We start from the raw sequence: 21804 nt of genomic DNA on the forward strand, positions 1-21804 counted from the left end.
CTGAATTGACATTGGTGTGACTAGGTAAGACTAATTCCTTTGAAGGCACTGGTTTATTCTGGATTAACATTATGTCCTGATATATGCGGCGAGCCAAATTCTCCTTGAAAATACAAGACATACTTTTGTTTTTACTGCTTGTGTAAGTGTGAGAAATAGAAGCTATATTGTTCATGGGATATTAAATAAATGACACAAGACAAAGCAAACACTGTCTCTGATCTTTAATATTAAGACCTGCTGAAACCAATGAGAGCTTCAGGAGAATATTAAAACTTGGTGGACATAAACTAACAGGAGATGCCTCCCGGTGAATGCAAGATTTGATCCAGTGTTTGACTATGAATATTGCCCACAGTTTTGTAGTTCAAACTTTGTTTAAAAACACCCACTCGGGAGCAAGGTCAGTCTTAATCTGCTCACAAGAGAGCTTACTGGTTTCAAAGGAGTATTTACTTGGGCAAAGCAGTGTTTGATGTGGGTGAGCATTTAGCTCATGTATCTTCTATACAGATCAGTGCAGCAGCAGTCATGATAGAAAAACATTGCTCTCCTAGGAGTGCTAAAACAAATTGCTTGTAGCCTTGGTCATACAGGGTAGGAACATCAAAGCTGACAATGCCATGTTTCATGGAGCAAAAACCACTCCAGCAATTAAGTAAAGAATTAGCTGAAAAACAGATTTTTTACCGAAATTTCAGGAAGATAGCATGTTCTAAGCTTTTCAAAAGGGAAAACAGACACAATTTGTTTTAGAATGTGTTCACCTCAATTGATTGATATCTTTCGAAAAGCAGACGGTACTGGCAGTCAAATCCATGAAAATACTCAAAGAGAAGGGACAGAGTTAATGTATGGGTTAGATTTCTTTGGTTTTTAATTCTTGGTAAAAAAGACTGATCTGCTTGATGGAGATAAGCCTACTGGCTCTGAAGTAATTTTTTGATCTAAGTAATTTTTTCCATCTATCTTATTATGTCAAGTATCCAAACACAAGTGAAACAAAGCATTCAGATATCCTAGGGAATCACTAATGCCTCCTTCTTATAACAATATGATCTTTTTTTTCCCATGAAGTATAAAATCAATTCTTAGAGTGCAAAACAACTAGCAGCACAATGGCCAGGTAGACCCTTCCCAAGGGACATACAAACAAAGTGCAAAAAAAAAAAAACATTTCTCTTCTTAAAGAAAAATAAGATCAGGCCCACTCAGCCCCAATGGTACAATTCTTTTCTTTTTATCTACTGCAGTGCTGAAAATAATTAAAATTGCCTATAGATAGCACTACAAACATGTTAGCTGTTGATATTAATTGGCCTTCTGATCCATCCTACTGACACTGTACATTAAAATATACATTAAACCTATATTCAGTTCTGGTTAAAAACAAGAACTTGCTTAGATGCCTCATTGCATTGCCCTCCTCATGGAAACCTGTATTTGAATTTCTTTTTTTTTTTTTTTTTTTTTTTAATTAGTAGCAAAGAAGATCAACTACTGCATTTCTGTGCAGGTCAGGCTACAGGGGAAGAAGGGGACAACTCTACGTGGTTACGTAGCAATATTTAAGATACAGATAATGTTCAGGTAGCAGGGTTTATAGAATTAAAGCATGCTCATTTTGAGCATACTTATATTTCACTTTAAATTCTGAAATCTCGCCTGCAAGTCAGCCCTAGGACTCCAAATACATTAATGACCTTTATGCAGAACCCATGGCTCCTTCAGCCAAATGACCCTTGGTAAAACCTGCTCATGGAGCGTGGTTGTGTTTCACAGCAGTGTGATGCACATATCATCAAACTTGCAAAGATCAAAGAACATCTTATAAAAAGGAAGGAGACTAAATTTTTACACAGGCTCATTGATAGGACAAGGAGGAAAGACTTTAACTAAAAGAGTAGGGATTTAGGTGAGATGTTAGGAAGAAGTTCTTTACTCAGAGGGTGGTGATGCACTGGCGCAGGCTGCCCAGAGAAGCTGTGGATGCTCCTTCTCTGGGGGCATTCAAAACCATGTGACTGGGGCTCTGTGCAACCTGGTCTGATGGGTGGCAACTCTGCCCGCAGCAGGGGTTGGGACTGGATGATCTCAGAGGTCCCTTCCAATCCAAGCTATTCTATGATTCTATGAATTTATGATTCTATGATCTGTTCATAAGCAAACTTCTCATTTCAATCTTAGTATGCTGGGCACATTCTATATGTTCTATATCCATCCAGGCCCAACTGATCCAGTTTCGAAAGTTACTGCAAGATGGGATTGCAGAGCCCTCTCTCTTGAACTGAAACAGAAGATTCTGACATCAAGCAGAATTGTCCACTACATAAAACATGTCCTTGGAGACTTTCTATAAACCATCACTGCATAGATTTCTTTTCACAGTCTCCCAAAGAAAAGTTTCACTTTGAAATTTTGTTTACCAGTTCACCTGTGCTTTCTTCAAATATTTCTTTCTTCGAAGAAATTCCACTGAACAAGACAATGACTGACCTAAAGCTGACAAGAAGTTGGGAATATCAAAGAGGATCTGAAGTTTGCAGAGGGGTATAATGTGTTTTTGAAATATATATAATAAAAGCGGTTTAGTGAGGGATAAAAAATATGCGTATGGTAACTCTCAGCTTCCAGCATCTACTCAGTTCAAATGGAAACTGAAATGGAAGAACCATTGTCACTGAGGTTTGAAAATTCCCTCTTCTAATAGTTGGTTCTGATCTCAGAATTCAATAAGAAGTCATTGCTGGACAGAGGCAGACATTGCAGATCTGAAGGACTTGCAATAAGCGAAGGTAGTAGCTCATGAGACAATCTAGTCCATTCAGTCATTCTCAAAAAGTGCATCTTTAGGAACAAACTGTTGATGTGTCTCTCTTCAAATGATGATAACAATTGAAAACGATACCAGGATGACCTACCTCTATCCTATTACTCTGTTTTCACTGAGATAAACAAGAACATCTGTATTCCACGTGTGTTTTATGCCATTCTTTACACTGAACTGAAAATCCAACATGAATTTTCAAAACATTCATCATTACTAAAAGACTCCTGTATGAGGTAGGATTAGAAACAGCAGACTAAAAATATTTTACTAAAGGTTTGTTTATAGTTGCTCTGAACTGCTGATACAGATTTTGTAGCCTGGAAATAAAGGCATTTTGCTGAATGAGTGTATTGACCTTCACAGTAAGAAAAAACTCAAACCACAATTATCTTGGCAAAGTCAGAGTTTATTACCCTTGAAGAGAACATAATCCAATATGTTCCCTGAATTACAGAATCACAGAATCACAGAAACACCAAGGTTGGAAAAGACCTTCAAGATCATCCAGTCCAACCATCTGCCTATCACCAATAGTTCTCACTCAACCATGTCCCTCAACACAATATCCAAATGTTCCTTGAACACCTCCAGGGTCGGTGACTCCACCACCTCCCTGGGCAGCCCATTCCACTGCCTGACCACTCTTTCAGAGAAGCAGTATTTCCTAACATCCAACCTGAATCTCCCCTGGTGCAGCTTGAAGCCATTCCCTCTGGTCCTATCACCAGTTACACAAGAGAAGAGGCTGATCCCCAGCTCACTACAACCTCCCTTCAGGTAGTTATAGAGAGCAGTAAGGTCTCCTGTGATCTCCTCTTCTCCAGACTGAACAATCCCAGCTCCTTCAGCCACTCCTCACAAGCCCTGTGTTCCAGACCCCTCACCAGCTTTGTGCCCTTGTTTGAACCCGCTCCAGGGCCTCAATGTCTTCCGTGTAGTGAGGGGCCCAAAACTGGACACAGCGCTCGAGATGCAGCTTCACCAGAGCTGAGTACAGGGGGACAATTACTGCCCTGCTCCTGCTGGCAACACTGTTTCGGATGCCATTGGCCTTGTTGGCCACCTGGGCACAATGCTGACATCAATCAATACCCCCAGGTCCATTTCCTCTATACAGTCTTCCAGCCGCTCTGCCCCAAGCCTGTAGCACTTCCTGGGGTTGTTGTGTCCAAAGTGCAGGACCCAGCATTTGGCCTTGTTGAACCTCATCCCGTTGGCTTCAGCCCAGCTATCCAGTCTGTCCAGATTCCTCTGTAGGGCCTCGCTACCCCCAGGCAGATTGACATTTCCAACCAACTTGCTGTCATCCACAAACTTACTGAGAGTGTGCTGCATGCCCTCATGCAGGTCGTCAATAAAGATATTGAAGATATTGAAGATATTGAAGATTGAATTACAATTGTCTGCTGCTCAGAACACTTTTCTTTATTGAAGAAGGAAGAGAGCATTTTGTGTAAAAAGTGAAAGTTGAGTTGTCTGCTTTCCAGCAGGGATGGGGTGTTCAGCCCTAGGAAAAATGCAGTGCTACTCAAATAGCATAATGCAGCCTCTAGTCTGATAGACCTATCTGGAGTGTTAGAGAAACTCTGCAAGAGACGTATTATCCCATGATGTCCAGCATGAATTTGGATGTAAAAAAATAGCTAGGACCCATCCAAATCCTACTAATGCTCTAGCTACTCAGCAGGTATGAAGAAATTACTGTGCTTATTTATATCACTTCATGCCCATATTGTTCCTGTTATTTTCATACACATTGTATATCTGCAAATGGCTGTGAAGTCAGCCCAAAGTTTTCAGAGATTATATCTTTAAACATCTGGAAATGCTTATCTACTTTGCTTAGAGCAGGAACATCCAGGAGAATTCCTAATCTTCATAATTAATTGGCATATGCCCTTCAAATGTTTGTAATGGACAGAATACAAAAAATGATGATGATCTGATTATATACTAATATGTAGCTATAAATAAAACTAATATGAACAGGTATATGACATGAGGAAAACTGAAGGTCAATTACAATAAGATGATGATGACCTGAAATGTATTTTTGACTGCAATAATAACCTCTCATTCTGTAGATGTTGCTTTTCTTTCAATTGGACTTTATTGACAATATAGTCCTTTTATCAACCATTAGCCTCTGGGAAGAGATTGTCAGATTCTATCATTTTCTTGCATCCTCAGCAGTATTATTAGTTAGTTTTTGATAAATAGTTGATTAACTATGTCCTTAGAAAACCACTGATCTAAATAATGACACTGGAATTTCAGGGTTGTTCAGACTAATCTGTTAGCTGCAGTGAATGGACCATCAGAAATTCGGAATTGTTAACCTTCTTGGAAAGTGGAAAGTGAGAACACTTGGCATCAGAGTGATAATTATGAGCCAGTATCATTTAATTATAAAAGTTAGGGCACAAGGGGACCTTGACAGGTCATTTAAGTCAGGCTCCAGATCCTGGATGCTACCTAAACAACTCCTAGCACAATACTTCCCTGAAGTGATTAATCATACTTCTGGATGAAGCCTCCTGGGCAAATACTAGTTATTTATTTATGTCTTGTCACAAGAGTTCTCCTATTATCTAATGTAAATATTCCTTGCAGGAACTTAAGCCCACCATCTCTCCTGCTAGCTACAGGAGAAACAGAGAACAATGTCTTCCTCTATTCAGCAACTCCTTCCATATTTGAAGGCTGTCACAGTTTCCCTTCAGCTTTCTCTTCTCAAGAGCTGTTCTCTATTCTGAAATCAATATTCATACAAATCATCAGTGTTTTGATGGGGGAAGTTCAGTTTCTATCATTTTAAAAGAAGGATAGCATCAGTTCATCAAATATGGTCCTTATATCGGCAGATTGCCTAAGGATGACATGCCTGCCTTTAGTGTACTTTAGAAGCTAAGGTTTCTGAGAAATCTGCAGTGAGACCACAGTTCATGGACAGGTATCTCTAACATTTATGTAACAATTCAACAAGAGAGAGAAATAAAGTGGTTGGTAGTGATGAAAGAGTTCTTTTTATTGATGGCCAGAAATGACATGCTTACTGATATTATTCAATCTCTCCTTCCTGCAATATTGCTCATGCTACAAAGATCTAGTGTGTAGAGGCAGAATCATTTCCAAAAAGAAGCACTGAGTGTGTATGTATCTGATGTTTGCTATAATCTTGTGCTATAGGGCTGCTTGATATCACCAGGTGAGGATGGTGATAAGCCTACAGATCATCTTCCATGGAGCAGTGATGTGCCATGCCAGATGTTGACCCTGAAAAAAGTCTGCAGTTAAGTCCCACTGCAGGATTTGAAGCTGAAATGGACCAAAGGGGGTGCAGAAGGCATTGCATTTGTCCTAAAACAAATCTCACGCCTTGAGCACAGGAGTAGTGCTGTTTCAGGCTGGATTCAGAGATGTTGGCTTTGGCCTCCAGATCCTTGTAAGATCAATTACCAACATTAGCTGTGCATTTTGGTCAGTGATGAACAAGAGGCTGCATGCCATGGTCATTAATATCTGCACCAATGAAGGTGATGCACTGTCACGGTTTCCACTTCTAAAATGCACCACCCACCATCTCAAGTGCTCACACCCACTGATTGGTCTCCCTACACGTTCTGCAAGTGTTGATGAATGTCAGTAGGTGTCATTTTTTTCTTATAGAAGACAATGGCACCCCTTTGCTTCGTCCACACTTCCATGTCAGATAGCATTTTGTCAGACTGTCCATGTACTGCCATCTGTCACACGGCAATAAAATGTGATGAAATATTGGTGGGAAGATTCAGCCTCTACTGCCTTACCATTAACATTTTCTTCTGATGTCACAGACCAGCATAATAAATTAGGAGGCATAACTTTTGGAGCAGCTAGCCCTTAAAGACTTACAGAATAAATGAGTTGGATGGCAATCCTGGTGATCATATAGTCAAAGATGCATGTTCAAAGTAAGATAATCTGGAGCAGATTGCCTAAGGGTTTGTCTAGTCAGATTTCAACATGGTTTCCAGAAACAAAGACTTCAAAACATCTCTGGGTAACATGTTTTGGTGTTCAATTACCCTTACAGTAAGCACAAGCGAACAAACAAACAAAAAAACAAAACACACAACACCTGTTGTTTTCTGTTTTCTTATTTGATTCAACACTTAATGGAAGTTCTAGTTTGTGCCCATTACTTTCATATCCTGACATTGACCTCTGCTGAAAAGAGCCTGGCTCTATCCTCATTGAACTCTCCCTTCAGATATTTATAGACATTGATAAGATTCCCCCTAAAATTTATCTTCTCCAGCCTGAACAGTCCTCATTGGTCAGACATCTCACTTCTTTAAACATCTTAGAATAATAGTATCACAGAATCATTTAGGTTGGAAAAGATCTTTAAGATCACAAAGGTCACTCATCAGCTAACACTACCAAGCCCATCACTAAATCATTTCCCTTATTGACACATCCATGTGTCTATTACATATCCTAAGCATGTAAGATTCTATCTGTAGAATTCTCTATAATTTTTTTTAATATTTTGAACTTTTTTTTAGATTTTCAGTATTTTCTCTATGTGGTAAAGGGTTCTAAGTTCTGGCTAGTGAATTTGGAAGTTCTTCCCAAATCTGTCACTGCTGAATATTAGACAAAAGAAAACAGTTTGATTTTGAGATTATAGTTTGAATTTTAAATGATAGTAATTATTTACATTTTTAAATTACTTTTATAAACTCCCTTTAGATATACATGAACTTTAGGAACATAGCAAATAACATTTTGGCTTACGAATGGAATTACTGAACCTGAAAAAAGATTTAAAAAAAAAAAAAAGTAATTGTACATAATTGCCTTTGCTGAGTGTTTGCGTTCATCTAATACTATCTAATGTGAATATGAAGCTATGCTATGCACAGCTATGAAGTGGCTTAGAAACTTAAATACAGCATATTATCATTTATTTATTAGATGGATTGGTTAACTTGGGTTTGAAAAATGAACAACATCAAATTTAATTGTAGCATTTTTGTGTTACAAAAGTGAAGCAGAAGTAGTCTCAAATAATTCTTGTACGCCTTCAGAAGATTCTTTAAGAGATGACAGTTGAATATAGCATTCATAAATTCAATAAGGAAGTTAGGATGTTCTGGTGCCATAAAAACTATCTGGTCAGAAAAATCTTTGTTAGTTGTTTGAAGAGGAGAGAATAGCTACCTTAACAATTCCTGAGATGTGTTTCTAGGCCTCAAACAACTTAAGCTTTAAAAGAACAATATAGGGATACTGACAGGGATAATGTCAAAATACATTCTTTTAACCACTGTTTCCTCCTTCTGACGGAGGTATTTTACCGTGGAGGAATAGCAAAAAGTGGCTGTTCTCATTTTTCAGTAAATAAATATCCCTTATCCTAAATAAGAAACAAGTATATTCTTACAGGAATGAAAGTGATAAGCCATTGGAAAAATCATTTCTAAGCATGAACAGTTACTGAGATTATAAAAGATTATTAAAGACCCTATTGTCCTTTGCTGTCACATAGGAAATGGGAACACTTTATGTGCTCTCAGGTACCTCTCAGTAGCCTCTCAGGTGGCTAATGAAACAGCAGGAAAAGGTAATTGTATTAACATAATGAAATATGGATAGCAAATTCTTCCTCTCTTCCCATCTTTAGCAACTTCCCAAAGTTGCTATTACTCTAGAGATTGGAGAGAACAAGGAAACTATCTCAGCATCAGTAAGAGTGGCATTAAGCAAGATTCAGGAAATGCCATTTTTTAATAGTAGTATATTTGGGCAAGATTTAGATGACCTATGCTCTGCCTAAGTCTCAACGAGCATCTCATGCCAGATCTTGGAGGCATCAAAGGGCATGCAAAGAGTTCAACCAGAGACCTACAAGCTCTAACCAATTTCACACAGAGCCCAAGAAGGGGAGAATTATTTCCTTCCCAAGAAGTAACAGTATTTACACAAGGACCAAAACGCGATCTATTGTTTTCTCTCAATTCTGTGTGAGGGAGTTTGAATCTGTGGATTCCAGACTTAGTAAAGATTCCTATAACAGTGACAAAATAACCCAGGTGAGAATGTGCTTCTTTCTATTTATTGACAGTGATCCACTTCTTGGATGAGAAAGCAAGAAACATGGGGTCACAAAAAGGACATCTGAAGTGGAGGCTGGCTCCATATCTCAGTCATAACTGGACATGCACAGCCTTGAATAAACTGTACGTTATCTTTTGTACTGTAAGGAGACCATGGAATCACTTATATTTGGTAGAAGAAAATTTTATAGAACCAGGCCTTTTGAAAAAGAGCAAAGTTATAGGCAAAAGTTCTCATTACATTCAATTATTATTATTTTTTTATCAAAACCTGTGAATAGCTGATGGAAGTCGATACGGTAGTCTTCAATTTGCACCACAGAGGGTGATGGGTATGTTTTGAACAAAAATCTAAAGCAGTTGAGCATGATACTCACATATTATAGCAACTGAGAAAGGCAAATTTTCAAATCCTCCAGAGCACAGAAACATAAAGTGATGTGTGGGGGTCAGCAAAGGCCACTGATAAATTTAGTGATAAAAGAAGAATGATCCTCATTCTCAGTTCCTTGCTGAAATCAGTGGTGAATACAGTTCCTTTCTATAAAAGAATATGAAAATGGCATATTAAATTCAAACCACACTGAGCACGTGGGATAATTTCCATGTCAATTGTAACTCTATCTAGTATGCGTAGGAAAAATATTAATAAAGGAAAAAAAATTAATAAAAAATATATTAATAAAAAGGCAGAGAATCATGGGATAAAAGAATGAGCATATCTAGACTTTGTTCTGATCTGTCATAAAATCTAGTTCATTTATTCAACTGAGTTCCTTACTTCAGTCATAAAACACCTGCTGTATTGTACAATACCATGTAGTTTTTATGTATTGATCGATTATACTGTTTATTATTATTTCTTATTTGTATTGTGATGATACCTCCAGATTTAGAGGTAGTTTCAAGATTTAGATTCAAGGCCAGGCTAGATGTGGCTTTGGGCAGTCTAGTCTAGTGGTTGGCAACCCTGCCCATGTCAGGAGGGTTGAAACTCAATGATCTTTGAAGTCCTTTTTCAACCCAAGCCATTCTATGATTCTATGATTCCATTCTATGATTTAAAGATAAGGATTCTACTGTGGTAGATCTAAGGCAATCAGCACAGAAGAGATAGCACAATCCCTGTGTAGCTCCCATGTAAATAAAGCAGCAGAGTTTGAACAAAGCAGAAATAATAAAATGCCTGGAGATCAGATCCTCCAAAGAAAAAAACAGTTTCTTCCTAATTAGAACTCTGCCTCTGTTGAAAGTTTCCATTGATTTCAGTAATTTTTGCATTTTATTTTAAGATAAAAACAAAAGTGAAGAGATCAGAAGAAACAAGCCCAAAACTGTGAGCCAAAATTAACAACCAAAATGAGCAGGTAGAAAAATCAACACTTTCAACTCATTCAAATATTCTTTCGTTTATACCAGGTGCAACTCTTTTATTAGAATAAGGTCAAGAGCATCTTATAACATGATACCACAATATTAAACTAATTAGGAGAAGTGAAATTATTTGCTAGAGTGGTAGGAAAAAGTGGCTTGGGCTCATTTTGTTTACACTGATGTGCTTCAGTCACTTCTCAGGCTGCAGCAATGGTTAATTAATGAACTCTTCTTCTAAAGCTAAATGTATGAAAGCTTGCAGCACCAGAAGCTGACAAATGAAGTAGCAACACTTCTTAAAATAGTTGCTTATAAACCAAACCTACATGCTGAAATATTTTTCTGTCAGCCAATTGCTGCCTGGCTTTGCACTTCACCCTATATGCATTTTCTGATAGTTTTTGTTAGGTTAGACAGTACCATACACACATCTCTGTCTGCAGATGAGTGCATTTGGAGATATAAGAGTGACAACTCCAAGAGATTCCTGGAGGACCTGGATGTCCATATTGGTGTTTTCCTCCAGAAAAACAAACAAACAAACAAACAAACAAACAAACAAAAACCAGACTCAGAGCAATGTTTTCCCTAAACTGAGAAATGATCTTTGTTTACCTAAAGTTTCTAATGTCTAATGTCTTCTAATTTCTGTATTGCGCTCTATGGGCATTAAATTCAGCTGATCAGAGTCTCTGAGTCAGTCAGGCCCTAATAATATCTCTTAGTAAGGTTCTTAGTTCCAAGAAATGCTGTGTAAGAACTCAGTATTATCTGAGATTGATCCCTTCTGGCTAGTAAGATCTCTTTTATCCCTGGTTTGAATGAGTGAGGCTAGCACCAGAATGTTCAAAATTCACTGCACCAATAACAGCAATTTGCATTCATGTCCCTCCTTGGACCAGATTGCTACTCCACAGTCTCCTGTGCTGGGGTTGGGTACAAATTGCACTGCACCAAGAATAGAACAAATGAAACAGACCTTTTCTCTGATGGAGAAGTTAGATACCAAAAAAAAAACAACAAAAAAGACTCAGATGCCACAATGGGGGATCACTGTACACCAAATTTGCAAATGTATGACTGCAAGACTTTAAACTAGAAATATATTCTGAGTTACACCATGCTTTTGCGGGTATATATAAGAACTTATAAAAATAATATAATGTCTGAGATTGAGTGTTAGATAACCAGCCTCCCCAAGGGCACTGCCTTTATCTTTTTGATCAAACACTGAACAGGGCCAAGCACTGTCTTTTAAAATGGCTTTAAATTTTCTGCACAGCAGCTCAGTGACTCAAGGCTCACCCCCTCATTCTATCCCTCCTGTCTGTCTTGAAACTGCCCTCATAGGTTGAATCTGCTTTTGAGGAGCTGGAAGAGCAGCAGATAAGGAAGGAGAGAAATTTTGTGGAGAATTTTCACCACTTTGAAAAAGAGATTCAAGACTCATGACGTCAAAAATAGGGAACCACAACATACAGTTTGCTGACTGAGACATGTGCTTGAGGGAATGACTGAATCGCATTATCACAGAATCACAGAATCGTAGGAAGGGGTTGGAAGGGACCTCCAGAGATCATCGAGTCCAACTCCCCTGCCAAAGCAGGTTCCCTATAAAATATATTATATAAAACACTAACATGTTTGGCAAGGACATCACCAAAGATGAATTCGTTAATCAGTTGGCTACAGTAACGATTGTTCTTTCTTTCTTTCTTTCTTTCTTTCTTTCTTTCTTTCTTTCTTTCTTTCTTTCTTTCTTTCTTTCTTTCTTTCTTTCTTTCTTTCTTTCTTTCTTTCTTTCTTTTCTTTGTTTCTTTCTTCCCACTGAATCTTAGCTTTTTTCTTCCAGGAAGAACAGCTTTCCAAGGAGTGGGAGAAAGTGCTTTGGAAACTCTCTAGTGGTGTAAGGAGAGGTAGATTTGAATTCTGTCTGGAGAAAGGGATTTAAGCTTCAGTGTTCTGTATCATGGGAACTGCATTTGTTCCATCGAGAAAGAATGCAAACCCCTCCTTATCTAAGATGTAAGGCAAGCGCTTATAACCATAGAATGTATTTCCACTGAAATAGTGTTTGGCTTGGCTGAAAAGTAGCTTTAACACTGAGCTGCTGAGGCACCCTCACCAGGTACTCAGAATGAGAAGTGTTGATAAGTGCAAGAACACTGTGCTTAAAGAAATAGGATGTTAGCAGGGTGCCTACTAACACCCCAGGGATGGGGTGCCAGGCACTAGCTTCGTCAGGGTTTTCAGGTTTGGAGTTTTCATTACCTTAACCATCATTTCAAAATCATAATTCCTTTCTCTTTACTAAAATTCACCATTTATATGGAATACTCTAGCTTTTCTCACACTTATTAAGATGTTCTGGAAATAAGGAAAATGGAGGAAAGGATCCTCATATTCTCTGCCTTTTTTTCCCTGCTAGAAATTGAAGAATCCATTAAACAGTTCTCATTTTGCCACCTTCTATTTCCTGTTCACATCAAATCATTGACAGGATTGAGAAATAGAGTAAGAGGATGAATGGAGATGTTTATCCCCTAGAGACTTCTGTACAGGCTAATAAGGATCATTCCAGCATGATCTGTTGTTAAGTGTCAGCTGTAACTGCACTTCTACACTACATGATTATTTTGCATTAGATGCTACTCTTCCTAAACTATGAGAAAAAAAAAAAAAAAAAAAAAAAAAACAACAAAGCAAATAATGAAAAAAAAAAGAACTTAAAAACAATCCAGAAGTGTTCTGAAAGCAGAAAAAAATGTCACATAAAATCCATCAAAGTAACTTCCATTCAGAACAAGTACACTAACTACAGTGTAGGCTGAAATTCACTGATAAAAGCAGGTTTTATTCATGCTTCTGCATGAGATCCTCCATTTTGGAGGAAATTCTCTGAAGGTAATTAATCACCAAATTGTAAATATAACTAATGCATTTCCCTACTTAGCACAACAATGATGCTGCTGCTTCAGAGAAAAGTGTAGCCAATTCTAATCTAATTATGTTGTGACCTGCTGATACTGGTCAGGTGATACAGATATAAAAGGAAACCAGACCATAATCCAGCCTAAAATCCTACAGTCAGGTTATAAGTCACTCACAGCTGACTATGGCAGAAAAATGAATTGTAGGGAAGAGGATGAGGGAGAGGAGAGGAGAGGAGAGGAGAGGAGAGGAGAGGAGAGGAGAGGAGAGGAGAGGAGAGGAGAGGAGAGGAGAGGAGAGGAGAGGAGAGGAGGAGAAGGAGGAGAAGGAGAAGGAGAAGGAGAAGGAGAAGGAGAAGAAGGAGAAGGAGAAGGAGAAGGAGAAGGAGAAGGAGAAGGAGAAGGAGAAGGAGAAGGAGAAGGAGAAGGAGAAGGAGAAGGAGAAGGAGAAGGAGAAGGAGAAGGAGAAGGAGAAGGAGAAGGAGAAGGAGAAGGAGAAGGAGAAGGAGAAGGAGAAGGAAACACTGCGTTGATTCACAAAACTGCTTTGGCTTGGAAAGACAGATGCTATTAAATTGAAAAGAATGAGTTTCCTCAGTCTTTGTATTACCTATTTTGAGGTTATTTCTATGTGTATTTTAAAGTTAGCTTTAATATGCATAATTTCACTCTTGATCCTTCAAGGCATGGGTTATGCAAATCTGTGTAGGCTTACTGACTACCGAGGAATTCATTCACATGAATGAAGGGTGCATAGGGAGAGAATTAAAATCCAGTGTATGTCTGTAGCTTACATAATTCCAACTCTGTCAAAATCCATGTCTATATTATCATCTGCCTACATTATATAACACTAAGGAGCTTTGAATTGTTTATTCTTCCCTATATGCCTGCAATACATACATATATTCTTAGAAATTTTAGATCTTACATCACATAATCATCAAGAAAATAGTAAGAATGAATGCAATAGAAATGAAACCATCTTCTGAGTGAATGTTCAAGGTAAATATCATCCTCAACAAAGTATCTAATCAGGAACACAGATCCATGCACTTGTTTATCACTAAGATCTTGCATTTCTCATTTCTTCCCTCACAGGTTCTCTGAGAGGCATTCAATTGCTAAGCATTTTGGGCTCAAGTAACCTGGATTTCAGGGTTTTCCAAAACATGAAAAGAAAATGTTTCTGGCAAAACAGAAACTAGTGGGCCTATGTTTACTGTTTGAAAAATAAATGAATAAATATGTAATCTAATTTCAAGACAGTAATTGTCTTCTACCTATATCCAGAATGCTGGTTCAAATTCATTTCAGAAACGCAAGAAAAATCAGATATTCTCTTGTATATCACTGCAAGAGAAAATAATGTACTTGGGCAATATTTGCATTTCTGACCATGCATACTGTACTAAACTCAACAAAAAGCTGAAAGGTAATATTGCATGCTTGTATTCAGCAATACAAATGATTTAAATTTCTCATGAATGTATTAATCAATACAAATTATTATTAATTAAGAGATTAAGGGAAAACATATTCCAGTACTTTATTTTCCTTTTGTATGTACTTTTGCAACTATATCAGTGTAGATAGACTTGTAACAAGTTTATACCTACATTTACTGAGAAGAGGACCTGCACTGTTTTCCCCATGGATACTACAGAGTGCAGTAATAAATTGACTTCAGGGTAGAGAAGACTTTGTGCTCAGAACTGAGTTTGGTGTTCTCTGCATGAAATCCTGGTCTCATCAAAATCAGTGGAAAACCCATTATTTGGACCACGATCAAAATTCTACCTTCTGTTTTGTCTTTTGTTGTAGACTTTAATTCCTTGATCTTGTGCACTGTAAGTACCTGTCTGCATCCTGAAGCACAGCACAGGTATTGCTACATAATCTAATGGGTTATTTAGACTTGTAAGATTTCTCTGAAGGGAAAAGACAATGCTTTACTTGGAAAAATAGCCCTGTGATAAAATAGAGTACTCTACCTGCAAGATGAAGAAGTCTATGTAGTACCAAACATGTGCTATATAGCCTTGATGACCAGTCATTTAAACAGTCTGTATTTACCTGTAAAGTAATAGTTATACACCAAAAGCCCTCAAAATCCGACACTTGAAAGTGCACCAGAGTTCCCTGAAACAAACAAAAGGCTGAAATGCCATGAAGTAACTAAACAAAACAGTGCAATTCCAGGGGCTGCCCCCGCTCACTTGCTGCCTCTCAACGCACCTCCCGCACAGCAGGGCGCAAATGGTGCGCGGTGCTCTGCGCGGGGCCCGGTGCAGTAGCGGCAGAGCCGCTGGAGGGAGCCCCCGGGCTGCGCTTCAGCACCACGCTGCTGGACAGCGCCCGCGAAGCTGCGCTCCGCGCATCTCCCGCGCATCTCCCGCGCATCTCCCGCGCATCTCCCGCGCATCTCCCGCGCTGTGTTTGTGGGAAGGAGTGCGTTCCCTCCCAGCATCGGGTAAAGAAGGATCCAACCTCTCCCACAGAGTAGACAAGAGAAGCAGACAAAGCAATGTGCAATTAGGTGACATTAAGTGGGCTCTGAAAAGGAGGAGCCGGTGAGAATCGACACCAACATATGGCCATCTGTGTGGATCCTGTTCAGGAGATTTATATATCTGGTTCATGAAGGCAATCAACTGGCTGGTAAGGTCTCATTGTACACCAGTCAAAGGTGGTTCATTCACGCAGCTGGCAAGGTACTAGGCTGCAAAATGAAGATATTTGTATCTCTCCCAGGAAATGTCTTTGTTAGAAGTGTCTGTGGGATATGTGTGTATTCCAGGGATCAGATAAACAGCTGCAATACCTGTGTGTAATGAGATAGCACTGCTTTATTCACAGATTCAGGATAGGACAGTAAGACGTGGAAGAACCTTAAGACATCAGCATAACTCACACAGCTTTTGATCATGTACTAATAGTGCCAGCAGTGCATGGGAGTGGGACACAGCATACAGCTCCAATTCATTCATCAGCACGTTACCAGGATCCAAGCAACAACTCTGTGCAGTAATCGTCTTACATCAATAGAACTAATTCAGGCAAAACCCACTGTGTCAGATTCTCCCAGCAGTGTGAGTCTGGCCACGGGGGAATGAGGTCAAGCAGCCCTACAGCTCACTTCTGTGTGAAGGAAGGGAATAGACAGGGGTGGACAAGGAATACAGGATGGCCAGGCTCTGGGTGAGGTAGATGTGACCCAAGGGCCACCATCATTAAAACTTACAGGTGCAATATCAGCCAGTTCCCAGCTGCGCATCCCAGCAGTCATGTAAACAATATGCCATCAGCAACACATTCCTCTACATCCTCCCTCCTTTGGGGATTTTCTGCCAGTATCTGCACCTCCTTCCCACTGATTCCGTGGAGCTAGCTAAATGGAGACTGTGTGAAATATTGGTAGCACAGAGCTATGACAGTCTGGGAAACGATGGGGGGAAGGGGAGCAGAGAGAATCCCCAGGATTAAGTTGCCCTAGAAAAGCAGCATTTTCTTGCTTTGAAAGGACGTCAAGAGCTCACTGAATCCTTGCTTCCAAAAGGAAGAAGCTGAGTGAGTGTAAAGTCAGGTTAGTCCTGATTTTAACTTCTCAGACACACACATTTCCCAGTGCCTCTCAGTTGTTTGCATGGCACTCCATGGCATCCCTCCCTACCTTCCCCTTCTCCCCCCAACTACTCGTCCCATCCACTCTGTTTTAACCAATTCTCTGTCCTAGACATCACTTCTAAGCACAATAATGCTTGCTTCATGATCACAAGCAGAACAGACATGTTGGTACCCTTCGAAGACAAGTTAGGAATTCACACCAAACCTCCAAGGAGAGCCTTCCCCTTTTTACATTAAGGGTATCACTTTGCTCTTATTGGAAAAGAGCAACGTGCCCTCCTCCCGTTTTCTCACAGCCCAGATCAAGCTGTGCAACACACATGAAAGCACAAGTCATTCCAGCAGGTCTAGAGTTAAAAGGCATGAGCAAGTAAATGAGAAATGAGCAGTGGGAGAGCTTGGCCAAGACAGTTATCTTTCCCGTCTCATCCCATGGACTATTGCTGGAAATAAAGGAGGGAAGTGACAAATGTTCTGTCCCTCTGACTTGCACCAAGAAAACTGTTCCAAGGAATAACAGTGAAGTGATCATACAAGGATGAGGAACAGAGTAGCCAGGAAGTGCCCCCCTCCCCCTCTTAGGGTGAAATCTTATTCCACTGCTTCTTTCGCAGGGAGGATAGGCAATGTGGGAGAGAGAGGGAGGGAAAGAAAGTGTAATTTTGCCTGTGTTCTCCCCAAAGTACAGAACATCTGAGCACCTTGCTAAAGGGGAAAGGATTCTTGGGACACCCCACACCTCCTCTTAGGGTGATGGAGAAAGAGGAGGCCTCCCACCCTTTCCTCACCACGGTACCTGGTTGAGGGAAGTCACGGCCAATCTAGGGATAACCAGCTGCATGACGAGCTGCAGGACAGAGGTGACCAGCCCAGCCAGGATGGCCCAGGTGAGCGGCAGCGGGAGCATGCTGTAGGTTGCAAAAAGAGTGAAGAGCACATAGCCAATGCCATCCCCAAGGAGACCACAGCCCAGGCCAGCTGCCAGGATCTGCGTGGCCATGGCCACCCAAGTGACCACACCGCTGTACTGCAGGTAGGTGTATGAGGTTGTGTCCTTCCTGACCACCACTAAGGCACAGATCACCACCTCAATGCCAGTGAAGAAGCCCAAGAGAATGCCCTTAATGGGGTCCATGGGAGCGGAGGCCAGGGTCAGGTGGAGGAACAGCAGGGTTAGCTTGGTCAGCACGTCCAGGATATTCATGACCACTTCGGATTTGCGCCTCTGGCCCAAGAAGTAGCGCTGGTAAAGGCGCTCCAAGTCCCGGGACTTGAAGGAATTGCGGAGAGTGGGGAAGATCACCCCACGGTAGGTGTAGCCCCAGTTGAGGAAGAAGTCGGAGTTGCTAGGAGCACAGTCCAGGGGCAGAAAGCCCAGGTCCCCATTGCTGCTTGTGCGCTCCGGGAAGACTTTGGTGCCTCCGTTGTTGTGACGCTCGCTGCCCAGACTCCGTCCTGCTGACTGTCTCCTGAAGTGGTGGTGGTGGTGGTGCGGGTGGTGGTTGGGGCAGCAGGTCTCTTCCGAGCTGAAGCCTTTGCCCCCAACGCTGCTGCTGCCGCCGCTGCTGCTGCTGTGCTCCTGGATGAAGCGCTGCTCGGTAATGTGGCGCACGGCCGTCTGCCACAGCAGGCGCTGGGGTCTGCTGCTGCCGGGGGGGGTCCTATTGATGGTGTAAAGTTCATCGCTGTCGCTCAGGCATCGCACCTCCGAGAGCTCCATGGCGGTGACTGGCGGGTGGCAGAGCACCGGTGGAGGGGAGAGGCGGGGAATGGGGGGCACCGGCTTTGGGAGGGGAACGGAGGGAGGGGATGGAGAAGGGCGGGTGGAGACGGCTGGGTGCTGCCGGAGGGATCACATTTATAGGCAGGGCGCTGGCTCCGGTTGCTCGGCAGGCGGCGGGGCTGCTTCGCCGCTGGGGTCCTGCGGCGACTCAGCGCAGGCGGTCTTCGCCCCGTGCCCGTGCCCGCTTCCGCGGATCTCCGCGGAGCTTCATCCCGCGGAGTCCGGCTGCGGTGCAGCCCCGGAGCCCCGGTGGGCCAGGTGCACGCCCTCCTCGGGGCAGTGAGCGGGGAGGGAGCGGAGCAGCGAGTCCGGAGAAGAGGAGGGGGGAGCGGAGCATCTACAGGCTCACCCCCGATGCCCGGCGAGCGATTCTTGGCCCCATCCGGAGGCTGGAGGCTTAGAGGGATGGGGAAAACCGCCTCGCAGAGAGCCGTTCAAAGAGGGCAGCTCTTCGCTCCGGGGATCCAGGGGCTCCGCTTCGAGCTCTGGTACCCGGGAGCTGCTGTAATCCCCGCGATTGCGGTCAGGAGAGAGGCGGTCGGGTCGCGGGCATCCTCGGTCACGGCGCCGGAGCCGCCGGCCGGGGGCTGCCCGCCCGCATCCCTCCGGCGGCGGGGCATGCCCTGCAGGGCGAGCAGCCTGCCTCAGAGCGAGCCTCTGCCCGGGGGGAGCTCGGGGCTGCCATCCATCGCAGGAGATCGGGAAAAGAAAAAAATTAAATTAAATTTTTTAAAAAATGGAGAGTAAATAAAAGAGGAAAAAAGAAAAGGAAGAAAAAAAAAAAAAAATGAGAGCAAAGAAACGAAAAACCCTCCCTAAACTCAGAGCTCTGGGAAGACCGCTGGTAGAATCCCAACTTCTCTGCGGAGCAGGGCAAGGAGGGCTTCGGGCTCTGGGGCTTCCCCCCGGCAGCAGGGAGGAGGACGAGAAAGAGGAGGAGAAGGACGACGAAGTCTCAAGGATGTCTGTGGCTGTAGGGCGGCGGGATGCGCGGTGCTGCCCCGGGAGCCGCGAGGACCGGAGCGGCGGAACCGGCAGCCGCCGGCAGAGTGGTGGTACTGCGGGAGGGCGGCCCGGGAGGAGGCAGAGCCCGGCGCGGTCAGCTGATGCCCGCGACGTCGGCGGGGCTGCCCGCACTCCCCCCCTTCCTCCCCCCTACCCCTCCCGGCCCCGTTAAAGCAGCCGCACTGGCCGCGTAGGGCATAGGGTGCGAGATGCAGAAATGGGGGATCCCACGGCAGGGGCTGGGCTCGTGGTTGTCATTCAGGTTTCTCCAAGTTGCCCACCTTGGAGATTGCCCTGTCTGCCCCACAAAGCCTAGAGGACCTGTCCATCTGTCATGCTAGTGAGACCATGCTGGAGTCAGGCATCACTCCGCGCAGGCACTCAAGTGACCCTGCCTCAAGCCTTTCCCAGGGTTGGGGGAACTCGGGAGCCAGCATCCCTTCTGCCTGGGTGAGCTCAGCCCCTCCAAGAAAAGCTCTGTCACTGCCAGGGTTGTGGCTGTGAGCAGTCTGGGCTGAGGGAATGCGCTCATGTATCTGACAGTGCCTATTCTCAGTGTTTATATTAAAGCTACCACATAGAGAATGGAAACCATCCCGTGCACAGAGGCTGTGGTCACTACCTTGTGTCGGCAGATGCCACTGTCCTGCTCCTTCCTTGGCTCTGTCTGTATGTGCAGATCTGAATGCTTTGTGCACATTGGCAAAGACTGGACAGCTGAGGTGGGTGAATCAGTCTTTACCTTTTCCAGCTCTCCTGTGCCCACAGTGAGTTTCAGGCTCGGAAGTAGTTGGAGCCTGAACTGAGGAAAATGCAGTTTTGGAGCTGCAATCCTACTGGTAGAAACAGCTGAAACAAAAATAGCCTACACAAGAGAATGCTGCAAAAACAGGAGGAGAATTTTCTTTATATTTTAAAAGACAGGAATGATTTCTGCTGAATTCCACCATATAAACGTGCAGCAGTGAGGTTTTCTCTGGACAGACAGAATCTGAAAGTCCAGAGTAGCACTTCAGAAATGAAATCTAAGATGCATTTCCCCTATACATTTATACATTTTAAGTGACTTGAAGCTGTGAGCGGCTTCAAGTGTGGCACAGTGAGTTTGGATTGCTTTATTCTGGGTGCCACAGGCACTGCAGATCCCTTTTTTTGTGACGCTGCCAAGTCACAAATTCTATTCTATTAAAAAGACAGGGGAGGGCCCTGCTTGGAACCTTGGGTTTTGGTGGGAGTCCAGGTGTGTGACCAGTCCATATAGTGCTCCTTGACTCCCCACAAACAATCTTCCCATCATCATTTAACTCACCTTTATTTATTTATTATTACCCTAGGGAAAGCATGGAGATTTAGGAAGGATTTTACAGATTGTTTCTGTATCTGCGCTACAATGGATCTGGGGACTCCAGCCAAGTCTATGTCCCATGCGTGAGGCAGGTTTTGCACGGATATAAGCAGAGGAAATTCTTGTTCTAGAGAGCACAGATAAGAAATGAGTGGTGCTTTTGTGAACAGGAACAGGTCTTTCCTGTGGGTCAGCATGCTCCTCTGGCATGCTGCTAGCCTGGAATGGGTTAATATTATTCTTGCAGTAATAAAAGAGACATGCATTCCTGCTCATAGATAAATCCAGATAAATTGCAGAACCACTTGGAGATGAAAATGTGACTGTAAGTGGGGAAGTCATAACACAATAAAAGAAATTATAATTACTAGTGGTATTACCACAGAGTACAGCAAAATAATCTTGCTCCTTCCAATTGCTCGGCACAAATAATGCTAGGTCAAAGGAAAAGGAGATGAATAGTAATGCAGCTTAAGGAGACACCCATTCCAAAGACATAGGATGAAGCCAATGTAGGTAGCTCTCAGCTCTCCAGTTCTGCTATAATCACTGAACTGCAGCATTGCAGAGATTGTTGGCCCTCATGGAAGGCTGAGCTCTCCCTCCCCATCATTTCCATGATGGAGGCTCTGTACCTCCCCAGGCAATCTATTATTTCTATGCTTCTCCACCCTTTTCATAATATCTAACCTGAATATTCTTTGCAGCATTCACTGAGCGCGTCACTTCCTGTCCTATCCATACGGACAGGCAGAACATATTATCCTGGCAGCAGTCTGGACATGTTTAACGATTACCTCTTCCAT

The 21804-nt window shown here is 42.5% G+C and overlaps 1 protein-coding gene across 2 annotated transcripts in view; it reads right to left on the minus strand.

Moving 5' to 3' along the window:
- Positions 1–18686, minus strand: part of ADCY8 (adenylate cyclase 8) — a 119990-nt gene extending 101304 nt beyond the window's left edge. The window contains exon 1 of one of the 2 annotated variants that reach the window (XM_052704253.1): positions 17662–18686. In XM_052704253.1, the coding sequence (XP_052560213.1) occupies positions 17662–18585 (924 nt within the window). In that variant the 5' untranslated portion in view covers positions 18586–18686. The remainder of the gene's footprint in view (positions 1–17661) is intronic. The other variant, XM_052704252.1, reaches the window with a different exon arrangement.
- Between the last annotated feature and the right edge of the window lie 3118 nt (positions 18687–21804).

The sequence above is a fragment of the Tympanuchus pallidicinctus genome, unplaced genomic scaffold (assembly GCF_026119805.1).
Source record: "Tympanuchus pallidicinctus isolate F22 unplaced genomic scaffold, pur_lepc_1.0 scaffold5, whole genome shotgun sequence".
NCBI lineage: Eukaryota > Metazoa > Chordata > Aves > Galliformes > Phasianidae > Tympanuchus > Tympanuchus pallidicinctus.